Source organism: Chanodichthys erythropterus, chromosome 3 (genome assembly GCF_024489055.1).
Source record: "Chanodichthys erythropterus isolate Z2021 chromosome 3, ASM2448905v1, whole genome shotgun sequence".
NCBI classification, from domain to species: Eukaryota; Metazoa; Chordata; class Actinopteri; order Cypriniformes; family Xenocyprididae; genus Chanodichthys; species Chanodichthys erythropterus.
Genome location: NC_090223.1, coordinates 48,994,358 through 49,010,100, shown reverse-complemented (window position 1 = coordinate 49,010,100; position 15,743 = coordinate 48,994,358). Strand labels below are relative to the sequence as shown.

The 15,743-nt window shown below is 34.7% G+C and overlaps 2 protein-coding genes across 2 annotated transcripts; one reads left to right on the top strand and one right to left on the bottom strand.

Annotated features, from left to right (window-relative positions):
• The first annotated feature begins 1,344 nt into the window (after positions 1 to 1,344).
• On the top strand, positions 1,345 to 13,910 carry fbxw9 (F-box and WD repeat domain containing 9). Its single transcript, XM_067382633.1, has 8 exons — positions 1,345 to 1,616; positions 2,020 to 2,117; positions 2,330 to 2,477; positions 5,067 to 5,850; positions 8,808 to 8,956; positions 9,040 to 9,240; positions 9,323 to 9,388; positions 11,045 to 13,910. Exons 2-8 carry the CDS (start codon positions 2,023 to 2,025, stop codon positions 11,117 to 11,119), a joined length of 1,518 nt encoding a protein of 505 aa, XP_067238734.1. The 5' UTR covers positions 1,345 to 1,616; positions 2,020 to 2,022; the 3' UTR covers positions 11,120 to 13,910.
• On the bottom strand, positions 11,959 to 15,191 carry gng14 (G protein subunit gamma 14). Its single transcript, XM_067382634.1, is given in 3 exon segments — positions 11,959 to 12,084; positions 14,868 to 14,981; positions 15,075 to 15,191. Coding segments are annotated over 3 exon segments (357 nt in total).
• Between the last annotated feature and the right edge of the window lie 552 nt (positions 15,192 to 15,743).

The following is a 15,743-nucleotide window of genomic DNA, read 5'->3' as shown; positions in this document are numbered from 1 at the left end:
ACTGGTAGGCCACTGTATGAAGAATTTTTGGGTATAATATGTCACAGTTTACTTTATTTTGATATCCTCACTTACATAAATGAACTATAGTGAAAGGTGCTATAGAAAAAACATTGTACATTTATTATATTATGCCTTTTTTCACTAAATATTGTTTATAATTTGACCTTTGAGCTGAATTTTATATAGAAGATACTATAGAAGTAACATTTTATGTTTATTTATTTTATTTTATTTTATTTTTTATTTTTTGTCATTCATATTGCTTTTGTATGCCCCATCCCCCAAAATATTGTATGTATTTTGACATTTGAGCTGTATATTATGTTTGAAAGGTGCTATCATAGTATGTGAATAACATAATTTTCTTCATTTGCAAAGTATGCTTTCACCATTGTGCCTTAGTCATTGACTTATTCCATATGGAGAAGTGAATTTGAATATTGCAGTAGAAAAGCAAACAAATGAGCTTGTGTCTCTACAGGGGTGTGTGTGTGTGTGTGTGTGTGTGTGTGTGTGTGTGTGTGTGTGTGTGTGTGTGTGTGTGTGTGTGTGTGTGTGTGTGTTTGAGAGACAGACAAAATGTGCTGGACTTTGACCTTAATGTCATTGTGTACAGAGTCGGCTCACACCTATTTACACAGATCATCAGAAATTTTGTCTCATAATTTTTTTTATGTTAAGCAGACTATTTTCACTTTTAATATGAGTATGTTAAATAATTTGAGCACATTTGGCTGTATTTTTATCAATATCAATAAAATGTATCTGAATTCACCCTATAGTATATTGAACTTGTATATTGCATCTCACATATTTACATAAAGTAGCTGCCTTAATATTATTACTACAGTATGACTGGGATGTTTCATGGCAAGTTCACATGAATCCCTTTGCTTTGCATGTTAAACAGCAATCAGATATATTTTCTGGGCCAATGCATGTCTTTTAATGACTCACAATATAATGTCTTGATTGATTTGCTTAAGTATGAAAACAAGTTACATTCAGTCAGGTGGAAAACATGAGGATAAAAAGGTCTTCCGTGTTTGAAAACATTTTAAGGATGTTTGGAATATTCAAAATTAAGTGTCATAGCTTAATTAAGACTATTATAATAAACATTAATTTGGAAGAAAATACTAGTTTTGTGATAGGGGACAGTAATTGCTTACAAATAATTAAATACAATTAAATATAAATACAAAATAAAAACGTAAAATTGAAAAGAAATAAAAAATAAAATACTAAACCTGCAGTTTATTTGATTCAATTTTGAGTTCCTGTCGTTAATACGCACGACGCTGAAACATTTACGATGACGCAAATGATGTGCGCCGCAGGAGTGTAGTGTTGACATGCGACAGTTGGTGCCAGTTACGTGTAGTTATCAGTATAACTATGGTCATTCATAGAGTCTCTGATGATAATATTTTTTCTTTTTTTTCTAACATAAATCGACATTAACGCAAACCAAACATCGTCGCAAAGTAAAATAGATATAAAACAGGCTGAACTCAGATGATTTTGCAGTGTCATATCAATAACGTTCATGATGGATGAGAAATGGGGATTGTTTACCTTTTCAACTTGTAAGGATTTGTGATTAAAATAAGGTATGTGCCCACTATATCTCATGTTTACCTAAATCATATGAATATTATCCATAGATTAGATTTAGTACGATCATTTATCAGTTTTAGATCGGTAAGAATGTAATAATTACACAACTGACATCTAACTGTGTGGAAAACCTGCTTCCTTTTATGACATAATTTTTTTCAATGGATTTCAGCTGAAGTACCTCTAAAGGAGTGTATCTTCAGCAAATAGTTTTTTTTTTATTATATGTTATTTACTAAGAACATAATGTTTATTGCCATATCATGTGCCAGATGTCATTTATTTTAGAGCTTAGAGGTAACTACTTGAGCATTAATGGGTGTATCTTTTCAGATCAAGTTGTTTATTATCAAATGTAAAGTGACGTCAGCTTCCCTTTATGCTTTTGTGATTCAGCTGATGTCCAGGCTAAACGTCACCGTGGAGGATGAGGAGAAGGAGAGATGCCCTGCTGCTGCTGCCGCTAGTGACACCCTACACTCCTTACCTCAGAGGTCTGGATTAAATACTATTTCAACTTCCATTGTGTGATATATGTTAGTTTACTGTGGTTTGCATGTGTAATTGTGAAAGAATACTCATGCATTTTCTTGAGCGTCAATGAATTTATTTTCAAAGTACCTTTTTTTTTTAAAAAAAGACAACACATTTGTTCTAAAGAGCAAGTTAAGTATAAACACTATCACTGTGACATTTTACCCCACAGACTGGATTTGGAAGCATCCGTCTTCACTATGGAGACAAGCCCCTCCCCTTCTAGCAATGGAGCAAACCTCCTGTCATTGCCTTGGGAGATAGTTACCCAGATAGCCTCACATCTCCCAGCACAGTGTGTCATTAATGTGCTGCCACAGGTAATCGCTTCCAAATTCAAAACACATTTAGAAACCAAAATTGTTGGTTTATAGTTGGGCCTATTCATTTTTACTAATATAAATGAATTTATAAATATTAATAATAATGCTAGTACATTTCAAGGTGTGACTTTAAGTCTGTTTACTTTTGTTTGATTGTGTCCAGAAATCCCATTAGCTTTTGGATTAAAAGTTTGGGGTCAGTAAAATGTTTTTGAAAGAAGTCTCTTTTTCTCATCAAGGCTGCATTTATTTAATAAAAAAATACAGTGAAACAGTAATAAAATTACAATTAAAAAAACTGTTTTCTGTTTGAATATATTTAAAATGTAATTTATTTTCTGTGATCAAAGCTGAATTTTCAGCATCATTACTCCAGTCTTCAGTGTCACATGATCCTTCAGAAATCATTCTGATATGATGATTTGATGCTCAAGAAACATTTCTCATTATTATCAATGTTGAAAACAGTTGTGCTGCTTAGTATTTTGCTGAAAACTGTGATACATTTAGGATTTGTAATGAATAGAAAGTTCAAAAGTATAAATCTTTTGTAACATTTTAAGTGTCTTTACTGTCGCTTTAGATCAAATTAATGCATACTTTCTAAATAAAAGTATTCATTTCTTAAAGGGGACCAATAATGTCCCTATTATAAGATGTAATATAAGTCTCTGGTGTCCCCAGAATGTGTCTGTGAAGTTTCAGCTCAAAGTACCTCACAGATCATTAATTATAGCTTGTCAAATTTGCCCCTATTTGGGTGAGAGCAAAAACACGTCGTTTTTGTGTGTGTCCCTTTAAATGCAAATGAGCTGCTGCTCCTGGCCCCCTTTCCAGAAGAGGGTGGAGCTTTAAAAGCTCAAGCTTCAGTTGCTCAACAACAACAAAGCTGGAAAATCTCACGCAGCCAAAATGAGGATTATCAGCAAAATTTACTCAGGTGAAAAAAAACAAAAAACAATTCTACAATGTAAAGTGCTCTATTTTCATGCACTAATTTTGTACTTAATATACTAAAAAAATTCTTCTTTAGTCTAAGTGTACTCAACTGTGCTATTTTGAGACAGCATGAAATATGGACTAAAATGTGCTTTTAATATACTATTTCTGTATTTAAAAAATATATTTAGTTACCACTTGTAGTACACTATGGGTTTAAATGTACTATAAGTATCTAAATATATCTTTTAAATACAGATATAGTATATTAAAGGCAAGGCAAGGCAATTTTATAGCACATTTCATACACAATGGTAATTCAAAGTGCTTCACATAAAGAAGAACCAAATACATAATAATAAAAATGGAACACTCATGGAAGAGTTAGGAAGTTTCAGGGAGTTTTTTGTTGTCCATCAGAGCGGATCGAAACGGATCTTCCTCACATGTCAGGACCGTTGTCTAGCTCTTATCTGTTTAGGCACTTCGAACTGATACACAAAGTTTCAATCTCCCCTTTTGCCTAGACACCTCAAACTGCACCACACAGCCCCAATCCCCCTTTCTGAGATATCTTAACTATGCAACGCAGTTCAAATTTACCCTTTGGAAAGTGTCCTGACTGTAATCCAGAGATATATTAACCATGCACTACAGCTCACATTTCCCTTTTGGAAAGTGCCCTAACCAACTTGTTTTGATTTCTGGAATGTGTTTATCAAATCCCCTTAGAAACCCCTTCCACATACCGCAGAGTCCGATAGCCCAACCATCATGGTTTGTCCCCTTATCCAAATTTACCAAATTTTAACCTAATCACAAATGCTTACTTCCTAATTCTCCCAGCTCTTTCAATCAGACAGCAAGATTTAAAATGCATTAAAAGTCAGAAATAAAATAGTACATTTTATATATATATTTTATTTATATATATATATATATTTCATGGTGTCTCAAAATAGCACAGTTGAGTACACTTAGATGTTCTAAAGATTATCTTAAGAAGTATTAAAGAAGAAGTTTTAGTATATTGAGTAAAACAAATGTGCACGAAAATGGAGCACTTTAAGTACATTACTGAAATATACTTTTTTTTCAGCCTTACATTCCTCAATCAGAATCAGGAAGAAGTTATAACTTTAAGAATGTATCTTGACATTTCTGAGTGGTTACTGGATAAATTTATGCAGTTGCTGTGGAGTTGATTCAACTCATTGACTAGGATGTGCTGTCATGAAGCAGTCGTTTGTGAAGCAGTCCGGAGTGAAATGATGGCATGGTATCAACACTGCACTACAACAACTCTTCCTCTTCTCTAAAGCAGCCCAACATGGCCTCACCCCCTTTGTTGCATGTTCCTGGGGGCGGGGTTTATGTAAATTTTGGGGTTAGTGATGTCTCTAACCTGGGAAGAAGCTCGTTGTAGTCCCTACCAGCCATTTGTTGTAGTTCTTAAACAGAGAATTCTTTAAAAGAAAATGTCTCTCTTTGCCTTGAATGTTGAGCGTTGTAACTTTGCAGATGTTGTTTATGATCAAACAACAACATTACACACTAACTAAAGTGAAATCATAATCAAGAACCCCTTTAAAAAAGCTTTTGAATAATAGTGTTCATCTCATTATCATGTATGCCTCATTTGTTTAGGTATGTCAGACGTTGGGAAAAGTTGCAGAGGATCGCGTGATGTGGCAGCTGAGGGCTCAAAATCTCTCAGGTCCCAGAGCACTATTCCCAGTTGGGCCAAAGGAGGATTTTGATTGGTCCAAGGCCTGCTTGGAAATGGAGCAGCTGATTGGCTGCTGGACTGGGCAGGAGAATCTAGTGGATAGAGAAGAAGCAGAGAGTGAGAGACAGGAAGAGGCGGCTGGCGGGGCGAACGGTGAAGTTCCGTTAGCTGAGGGGAACTTGGAAGACATGCAGCTGGATGTTGATATAAATGGTGCAGCGGAAGTAGGAGATGAAAATGTGCAAGTTCAATCCCAGAATGCCCCTGATAGTCCCCATCTGATTGAGTCGTCCTGCACTTCTTCACCCTTGGAGCACATCATCCTTCCGTCTGGCCACATTGCAGATGTGAATTGTGTCCTTCTGCTGGGAGGAACAGGGGCGTTGTGCGCCTCCGGCTCTAGGGACAGAAATGTTAACCTCTGGGATCTTCGAGACGGCTCCAGAGGCACGTTAACGCATACTCTAGGGGGGCGTGGGACCATTAGTACCCACAGGGGCTGGGTGTGGTGCCTGGCGTCGAGCGGACCTCTGCTGGCGTCAGGCTCGTTTGACAGCACCGTGAGGCTCTGGGATCTTGAAGCCGGAGGAGCAGAACGGGGACTCATCCAGTGCAAAGCTGCTGTTTTATGTCTGTCCTGCGAGAGGGATATGGTGCTGGCGGGAACACATGATCAGAAATTAAGCATCTTTGACACCCGTGGTGAGTCAAAGTTCAGCCGTTTTCTTGTGCACATCTTAATGCACATTCCTGGTCTGATTGCGAATGATTTATTGGTTGTGAATGATTCACATGTGAACAGTGTAATTTTAGTTTTATTTATATATTATTAGTATATATTTATATTTTGAATTAGCTTTTATTTTTGATATTTTCATGTTTAATTTTTATTTTAGTCATTTTGTTATGTGCTTTTGTCAATTTTATTAGGTATATATGTTTTTTTTATTTCAGTTTTAGTTTTAGTAATCGTTTTTCATTTGATATTTAGATGTTATTTTATTTTAGCTTTATTTCAGTAACTAAAACAATTTTGAATAACTGTTAACAATAACATCACATGTAAATAAATTTGTAATATTTATTTAGATTAATATTCATGCTTAAAATCCTAAATTTAGTGATAGATGGCTGTAGCAGTGTTTAATATAAAAATAAATTCATTTATAATATGTACAGTGACCTAAAATGTATTTGGACAGTTAAGCCACAATTAGAAATGTGTAAATATATTAGCATTATAAAAAAAAAAATCAAAGCTTGTGCGCTGTATACTCACAAATGGCAGAATAAAAACTTCCGTTCACCAGTTAGGACAAACTTTGTTTAGTAATGAACTGGTTGGATAAGTTTCCGATTCCACTTCCTGTAAAATGAAACTATAGTTCAAAAGTTTGGCGTCAGTAAAATTTTCTTCTTCTTTTATTCAGCAAGGATGCACCAAACTGATCAAAAGTGTTAGTAAAGACATTTATAATGTTACAAAAGATTTATATTTCAGATAAATGCTGTTCTTGTGAACTTTCTATTAATCGAAGAATCCTGAAAAAAAATGGTTACAACAAATATTTTAAGCAGCACAATCATTTTCAACATTGATAATAATAAGAAAGGTTTCAGACGAAACTTTATTTAAAAATGTACACTCCTGTGAAGTCTATGACAGGGTTTGTACAAAGTGCTTGAAGTAATTGAATTTAACTTTTTGAAAAACCCTTGCGCATATATATATATATATATATGCAATTAGTTTTTAAATACAATCTTTTCATGCAAAATTAATGCTGCAGCCCATTTGATATAGATATAGAGCCATTTTGTATGTGGTATTGCTCATATATTTTCAAGTATATGATACATTTTTCATTCTTCAGGTCAAATTGAAATAAGAAAAGTTTGAATGAAGAAAGGGATATCTTTGTCATAGTATCCTTTCAATGGTAAAGAGGATTTCCCTCATTCAGCTTCACTCCGGAGCCCGATTTGCTTGTCAGTTGTGCCTTATATAAGGTGTTGTTCAAAGTTAAAATAATTTCCTTGTTTACAACCTTGCTTGTTCCAGAATGAATCAGCATTTTTTTAAAGGTGCCATCAAACGTTTTTTTACAAGATGTAATATAAGTCTAAGGTGTCCCCTGAATGTGTCTGTGAAGTTTCAGCTCAAAATACCCCATAGATTTTTTTTTAAATAATTTTTTTAACTGCCTATTTTGGGGCATAATTAGAAATGCGCCGATTCAGGGCTGCGGCCCCTTTAATTGCTCATGCTCTCTGCCCCCGAACTCTCAACTCTATCACTGCATAAACAAAGTTCACACAGCTAATATAACCTTTAAAATTGATCTTTACAAAGTGTTCGTCATGCATGCTGCATGCATACATCAGATCATGTGAGTATGGTATTTATTTTGATGTTTACATTGATTCTGAATGAGTTTGATGTGGCTAAAGCTAACATTACACACTGTTGGAGAGATTTATAAAGAATGAAGTTGTGTTTATGAATTATACAGACTGCAAGTGTTTAAAAATGAAAATAGTGACGGCTCTTGTCTCCGTGAATACAGTAAGAAACGATGGTAACTTTAACTACATTTAACAGTACATTAGCAACATGCTAACAAAACATTTAGAAAGACAGTTTACAAATATCACTAAAAATATCATGATATCATGGATCATGTCAGTTATTATTGCTCCATCTGCCATTTTTCGCTATTGTTCTTGCTTGCTTACCTAGTCTGATGATTCAGCTGTGCACAGATCCAGATGTTAATACTGGCTGCCCTTGTGTAATGCCTTGAACATGAGCTGGCATATGCAAATATTGGGGCGTACATATTAATGATCCCGACTGTTACATAACAGTGTTATGTTGAGATTCGCCTGTTCTTCTGAGGTCTTTTAAACAAATGAGATTTATATAAGGAGGAGGAAACAATGGAGTTTGAGACTCACTGTATGTCATTTCCATGTACTGAACTCTTGTTATTCAACTATGCCAAGATAAATTCAATCTTTAATTCTAGGGCACCTTTAATGTCTACTGACTGACCCACTCTTAAAGTCAGTCCCTTGCTGCCACCTACTGGCGTAACTATGTAACCTGCACAGAAGTCTTTGATAAAAACTGATGTTTTCTCAGTACCAAGTATGCCAACATTATAATATATCAAATTATTGAATAATAGCCATTATAAACTTTGTATTTAATATATATATATTACTAAATAATTTTAAGTTGTGTTTTGGATATCTGTAATTTGAGTTTTAAAAAAATCCTTAAAAAATAATAAATATTTTTAGTGCGAACCAGTCATTAGATCACAATATAATTACTTTGTTATTAGTTACATTTAAATGCTTTACATTAAACAAATGAAATCCTGTTTTTTCTGTTATTACATCTTTTAATAAGAAGAATCATACAAGTTTATGCCCTCTTTCTTTTTCCTCTTCTGTGCACCAAAAACTTCTCACAGTCATTGCATACTTTGCATGTGCTGCACTTTATTTGTACCATTTTGTTTCATTAGTATATTTTTATTTATCTATTTACCTTAGAAAAGTCCTGGAACTTTATTTTACAGTATCTGTACGAACCCTGCATGTGCCCATTGGAGCTGTAATTGTTAGCAACTGTCATTTATGTGTTACAGCTGCAGATCCATTGGTGAAGAGCCTTCGTCTCCACGGTGATGCTGTGTTGTGCCTGGTGTCAGATGACCAGTACATTATATCAGGCAGCAAAGACCAAACCGTGGCTCTGTTCGACCGCAGGGCGGGGAAGCTCCTGCAGAAAGTTCAGGTATGAAGCTAGAAATAAAATAATAAATGACACAATCCCAACCAGCAGCTGTTACAGTCTAGTTCCTCTTTGCATGTCTACAGCTGAGCTCCTACCTGTTGTCGGTGTGCTACAGCGGTCGCGAGGTGTGGGCCGGGGATAACCGCGGACTTGTGCACAGCTTCTCCATGCACAACAGCCGTCTGACGCCCATATCCCACTTTAACATCCACCGCTCACTGGTCACAGGTGTACACTCTTCTCCTGGCACTCTCTACACATGCTCCTCTGACCGCACTATCAAGGTGAGTCCTCTGACAGTCACTAATATGTTTTACTGACATTTATCCAAGGTTATCAGCAGCCCACATCTCTTATTCCATGCAGGTCCACCTCCCATGTGCTCCACCACAGACACTGTGCACCCTTCACCATCAGGCAGGAGTTAATGGGGTATGATGACATATTTAACCATGATTTTTCTCTATATTGATGCCTCTTTTTTGTTTACATTCCTCTCAAGCAATGTTATGGGTGGGCAGTTTGACAAAAATCTTATATCTTATACACTATTGTTCAAAAGTTTGAACTCAGGTTTTTTTTTTTTTTTAAGGATTAGTTCACTTTCCAATGAAAACTACCCCAAGCTTTACTCACCCTCAAGCCATTCTTGGTGTATATGACTTTCTTCTTTCTGATGAACACAATCTGAGATATATTAATAAATATCCTGACGCATCCGAGCTTTATAATGGCAGTGAATGGAATCAGCGAGTATGAACTAAAGAAAGTGCCTCCATCCATCATAAACATAATCCACACAGCTCCGGGGGCTAATAAAGGCCTTCTGAAGCGAAGTGATGCGTTTGTGTGAAAAAATATCCATATTTAACAAGTTATGAAGGAAAATATCTAGCTTCTGCCAGACCGCCTTCATTATTCAGCTTTCAAAGAAAGTGTAAAACTCTCGCAGTTCAAAAAGCTTACGCTACGTCCTACGCCTTCCCTATTCAACTTACGGAAAAGCTTAACTGTCGCAATGTCAGTTACAAACTAACATCGCCAACTACTGGCCTGGCATGAATAATACAGTGTTTTAAATAGTTTTCGCGTAGTTTCCGTGTGAACGGGGATCATTTTTACAACGTTGACGTCTGTACAAGGAAAAAAAGCAAAGGAAAAACTTTTCTGTTCTTAGTACATCGTTGTCGTGTAAATGTGTTCTAGATATTTGTTAGTAATTTGCACCTTGATATTCAGATGTACATTTACGATTTTGCCATTATTTATTGCATCATGGTAGATGTGATCGTGCCTTTTTTAGATGATCCAGTGAATTAAGTATTTTTATCAAATGAATGATACTTAATCTCATTTCATAGATTGTTTTTATTTGGAATTTGATGGATGCAAACCAAAAAAAAATGATTATTCAAAACATTATTATTGCAAAATTGACTTCACAACACTTTAATTAAAGGAACACTCCACTTTTTTTGAAAATAGGCTCATTTTCCAACTCTCCTAGAGTTAAACAGTTGAGTTTTACCGTTTTCGAATCCATTCAGCCGATCTCCGGGTCTGGCGGTACCACTTTTAGCATAGCTTAGCATAGTTCATTGAATCTGATTAGACCGTTAGCATCTCGCTCAAAAATGACCAAAGAGTTTCATTATTTTTCTTATTTAAAACTTGACTCTTCTATAGTTACGTTGTGTACTAAGACCAACTGGAAAATGAAAAGTTGCGATTTCCTAGGCCGATATGGCTGGGAACTATACTCTCGTTCCGGCGTAATAATCAAGGAACTTTGCTGCCATAAATTGGAAAATGAGTCTATTTTCAAAAAAAGTGGAGTGTTCCTTTAAAAAAAGACTCAAAACGCATTATAAATCTGATTGGATGAGCCACGTTTAAAGCCATCATAAAATAGATATACCATGACACATTTCTACCGGTGCACAGTCTTTATGTGATCTAAGTGCTGAGATGAATGTTAATCTTTATGCCTTATCAATATTTGTGTTGGATTATACCACTATTACTCTTATCTAAGCGTTATCTGTACTGCCAGCAATGAATAAAGGCTTGTCATTTTTCTCTTCCCAGTTAAGTGTTGAAGGAGGAACGCTGGCCATCGCCTCTGGTGACATGAATGTGGAGGTTTGGAGGCCCCGAATCTGAGAGTTTAAAAAGCATTTGAATCCAGGGAACAACATGAACCGATCAGTTCTTTAACTCTGTATTTCTAGCAATTTACCAATGCATTATACATTCATGTGTTGCTCTTATTGGGGAAAAGATGAAAGGTGTCTGATACATGTTTGTAGAAACAAAAACTTGACATTCCCAGTTGTCCATGGATCTCCATGAAGGGTTCACACTACGATAGCACACCAAACATTTCAGTGCCTCGTAACAGGAACAACACTACTGTTTTCTTTACAACTTGTTTCCAGTTTGCTTGTGTGATCATTACTTGAAATTTCAACAAAACATACTTAGACTGAAGACATGCAGTGAATTCTGTAGCACATCTACAGTATAATACAGTGAAGTTAAATGAGTACAAACAAGAATCATTATAAATCAGTTTTCAGTATTTAACTCCCTAGATATGTAATATATAAACGAGGAAATCGGTTATTAAAAACTGATGTGATTCAGTTTGTTTACTTGTCACTTATACAAGTATACAGTTTAGAAATGAGGCACCGTGCTTTAAAATGAATGCACTGTGAGAGAACACTTCAAGACCAGAACAAATTACTAAATAGTCTAATTTAAAAATGTTGATATTTATGATTTATTTATAATTACTGCAGACGGTGCTGTGGTATTGCTCTGTGACTGACTGAATGTCCTGTGAACAAAATCTCTTATTGTTTTGATTGCTGATAGTTTTTGGTTTTTTTAAAAGCTTTTTAAATGTACAATTTGATAATTCAGTTGTATTTGTCAAGGTGTCATTTCAACACAAATAAAAAGGAAGATTGGTGATTACAGTAGCTGTAAGGCGCTGCTCACAGCAGCACGCATGTCTTCTTGTCTTTGAACGGGTTGGAGGACGCGGCGATCCCGGTGAGCAGCGGATCGGCTCTCCTGTGTTCCTGACAGTACTGAACAATCTGCTCTGCTGCTGCCGAAATCTGACAAACACATGCCAACATATATATTATACACTGACCGGCCAAAAAAAAAAAGTTTGCTGTTTGGATTTAAATAGGCAGATGCTTAAGAGTTTCTGATTGGATCATTATTGCAGTGATTATTATGTTTCTAGCATCTTATATGATTGGCAACAGTTGACTGAGTGTGTAGCTTTTCATGTAGGAATCATGATAGTGATAACAGCACATTTATTTAAAAGCAAGAAGTGCATCAGTTTTTGGTCAAGATCTAGTATTGACAATGCAAGAGGTGAGCACTCTGTAAAGTCTCCTCCAGCACATCCCAAACAATTTCAATGAATTTAAAGTGCCAATTCATGTGTGGAAATGATTCTTCATGCTCTCTGAATCATTCTTTCACAATTCTAACCCTGGTTAATCTTGTCTTTGTCATCCTGGAATATGGCCATGATGTGTCTTTTTACATGGTTGTTTAAGAAATGAAAAGCTACAAACTCCATCAATTATGACTAAAAGAAATGTTGCCAAACATATAACATGATAGAAACATAATAATCACTGCAATAATGACCCAGTTATTGATTCTTGAAGGGTTAGTTCACTCCAAAATGAAAATTCTGTCACTCACCCTCATGTCGTTTCACACCTGTAAGACTTGCGTTCAATAATGACATAATTTCATTTTGGGGTGAACTAACCCTTTAAGTATTTGCCTATTTAAATCCAAACAGCAACTTTTTTTTAATTATTTTTGGCCACACTGAAAAAAGTAATATGCTCTATCGACTCAATAAAATTACGGCAACAGATTACAAGCAATATTATTAATTAAATTCAACATAGAAGAATTGAGTTATAGAATTAATCAAATTAATTCCTTAAAGAATCAACCATTTAAAATGTGTGAAATTAGCAAACACCATTACAAAACCAACAAACTGACATAAAAAGCAAAGAGTCAAACTGCCCAACTAAATGAAACACTGATCACCATAATGGCGAATATTTTCAATCAAATCAACATCTAAATCTGTTTAAATTCTTATGTTTCTCTTTCCTTCAGTGATTCTACAATGTAAAAAATGACCGTGATTTTAACAATAAAAGACTGTAAAAATGCTGTGGTGAAAAACTGTCAATTGGTTTACAGAAAGTTTCCGTACTATATACGGTGAATAACTGTAATAGATCTAACGGTACATTTAATGTAATCTTACGGTAAAATACCGTTAAATTCACAGTTTTTGGAAGTGAAAAATAACAATTCATTGTAAAATTTACAGTGAAAAAACGTAAATTGACATTCCCACAATTCCCTGTGTGACACTTCACATTTGATGTATTTTCGCTGAAATAACTCTTCTTAGTTTTTCTCATTTTTTTCTAATCAGTTATGTACATTAGAGTTTTATGTTACATCTAATGTTTTTAAATGAATGTTTATTGCATTTTTAAAATTTCATGCATGTTACCATGATGGTGTTTAGTGTGTGTGTGAATGACACTGTGTGCACCTTCTTTATGTTAGTGTCGTCCTTCTCAGCTTGTGGAAAATCTGCTTGTGATGAACTGTGATTCATCATGTGACTCTTATCAACACTGTGCTTGGTGACTGTCAGTGTATTATAAAGGTATAAACAGATATTAGTACTTCATTCGGTTGGTAAATTAACATTATGTCAGTTAATGAAATGCGTTATTTTACCGTAAATTTAACAGATTTTTTTTTACATTGCTACTGTATTTTTTACGGTAAAGTTCTGGCAATCACAGCTGCCGTTTTTTTACCGTAAATTTTACTGGGATTTTTTTTACAGTGTACTTGTTATCATCAGGTGTCTTAAATGTTGGCAAAAAATAAAATAATAAAGAGTTTTAAATTCATCTTTGATGTCTGTCTGTTATTCAGATATTTTGTTTAAATTTTACTTAAATTTTACTCGTTTTAAATGATTGACATTTAATAAATTAATTTGATTTATTCTAACTTAATTCTATTTTTTTTATTTTATTTAATTAATAATATTGCTTGTAATCTGTTGCCAAAATGTTATGGAGTAGATATAGCGTATTACTTTTTACAGTGCAGGCAATGTATTACAGACATCATATTATATTCAGTGTTAGGTTTAATGCATTACAAAGTAATCAATTACTGTAATTTACTTTTCCCATGAAAAAGTAAAGGATTACTCCTTTTCCTGTTACTTCTGATGCAACTGCATTAAATACTATATAGAACAATTCTAAGTAATAATAGTGGATTTAACATCAAATTTTAATGTCTAATGTCAATTTTTTTTTTATGTAACCTTTTTAATAGGGAGAAGAATAATTTTAAGGATAATTTAATTAAAAGAGCTGTTTTATGTCTATCCTTGTATTGTTTAACTGATCAAGGCTGATATGAGATTTAGAAAGTAATTAGTAATAAGCAATGCTAAACTTTTTAGAGGCAGTAATTAGTAATTACACTGTTGAAGATGCAATTACTAGTAGCTAGTGATTAATTACTTCTTACCCAACACTCATTACACTCTCAAATGAACAACCCCTCTAAAAAATGATGAGATCAGACAAACAACAACTGAAAATGAGGGCTATAATATACACAGGGTCTAAACAAGATGTGTAGCACATGAGGGCAAATCAAAAACTATAGCAATTACTAAACTAGTGCAAATCAAACAAAATCACAAGTCAGACCCGGAAGAGATTTACAATTAATTTATATTACAGCCATGCATATACCATAAAAGAAGTGTAGTTTATATTATGATGGAGTCCTGAATGCATCTCACCTTGATTCTCTGTAGTTCTGTCTCCAGTCTCAGCTGCTCCACGGTTCTCCTGGCCTGAAGGACGTTATTACTGCAGTATACGTCCATCACTGCTGCTCAACCTTAGACTTCAACCTGGAAAATATGTATAGAGCATAACATATATTTTTTTTTTTAACTATCTATGAATGGATAATTGTGTCTGGTAGATGATAGCTGTAATTCTACCTCAAGAGTCCATTTGGTTTGTTGTGTAGAGCTCAGATGTTCTTGTTTCAGTGAGGAAGAGCAGGTGTCCAGAGTTTGGAGGCATTTATATCTCAATGGGACGTTGAACCCCTCCATCCTCCCACACACACACACACACACACACACACACACACACACACACACACACACACACACACTGCTGGAAGCTTCAAAGGTCCTGTGATGTGGTTGAGTTCTGAGGTCACATCAAAAGTGCCAGAAATGTCATGAAAGTTCAGTAGTATTTGATTTCACTCTGGTGGTCATGAAACCTCTCTTGAATGTGTTTAGCTGTGTGCACAGAAGCTTTATCATCCTGAAATATGACAATATTATATGTGAACAGTGTTTGAGGAATAGTGTGCTCCTATACAGAGCAATCATATGCATTTAATCAGTTATTCTGTAATTTGCCATTTACCTAAGCAATTAAAAATAATGCATATTTCAATGTCTCAATTTAAATGTAAGTTATATTTCAGTTATATTAAATTACCAATAATTGACAGATTTTATTTAGTAAAAGTCAGCCAAAAACTGATTAATTTGCTGATGCCACTTCGGTTACACTTTACTTTAAGGTGGTCTTGTTACAGTGTAATTATACATTTCAGTATGAGTAATGACAATTAACTGCATGTACTTACT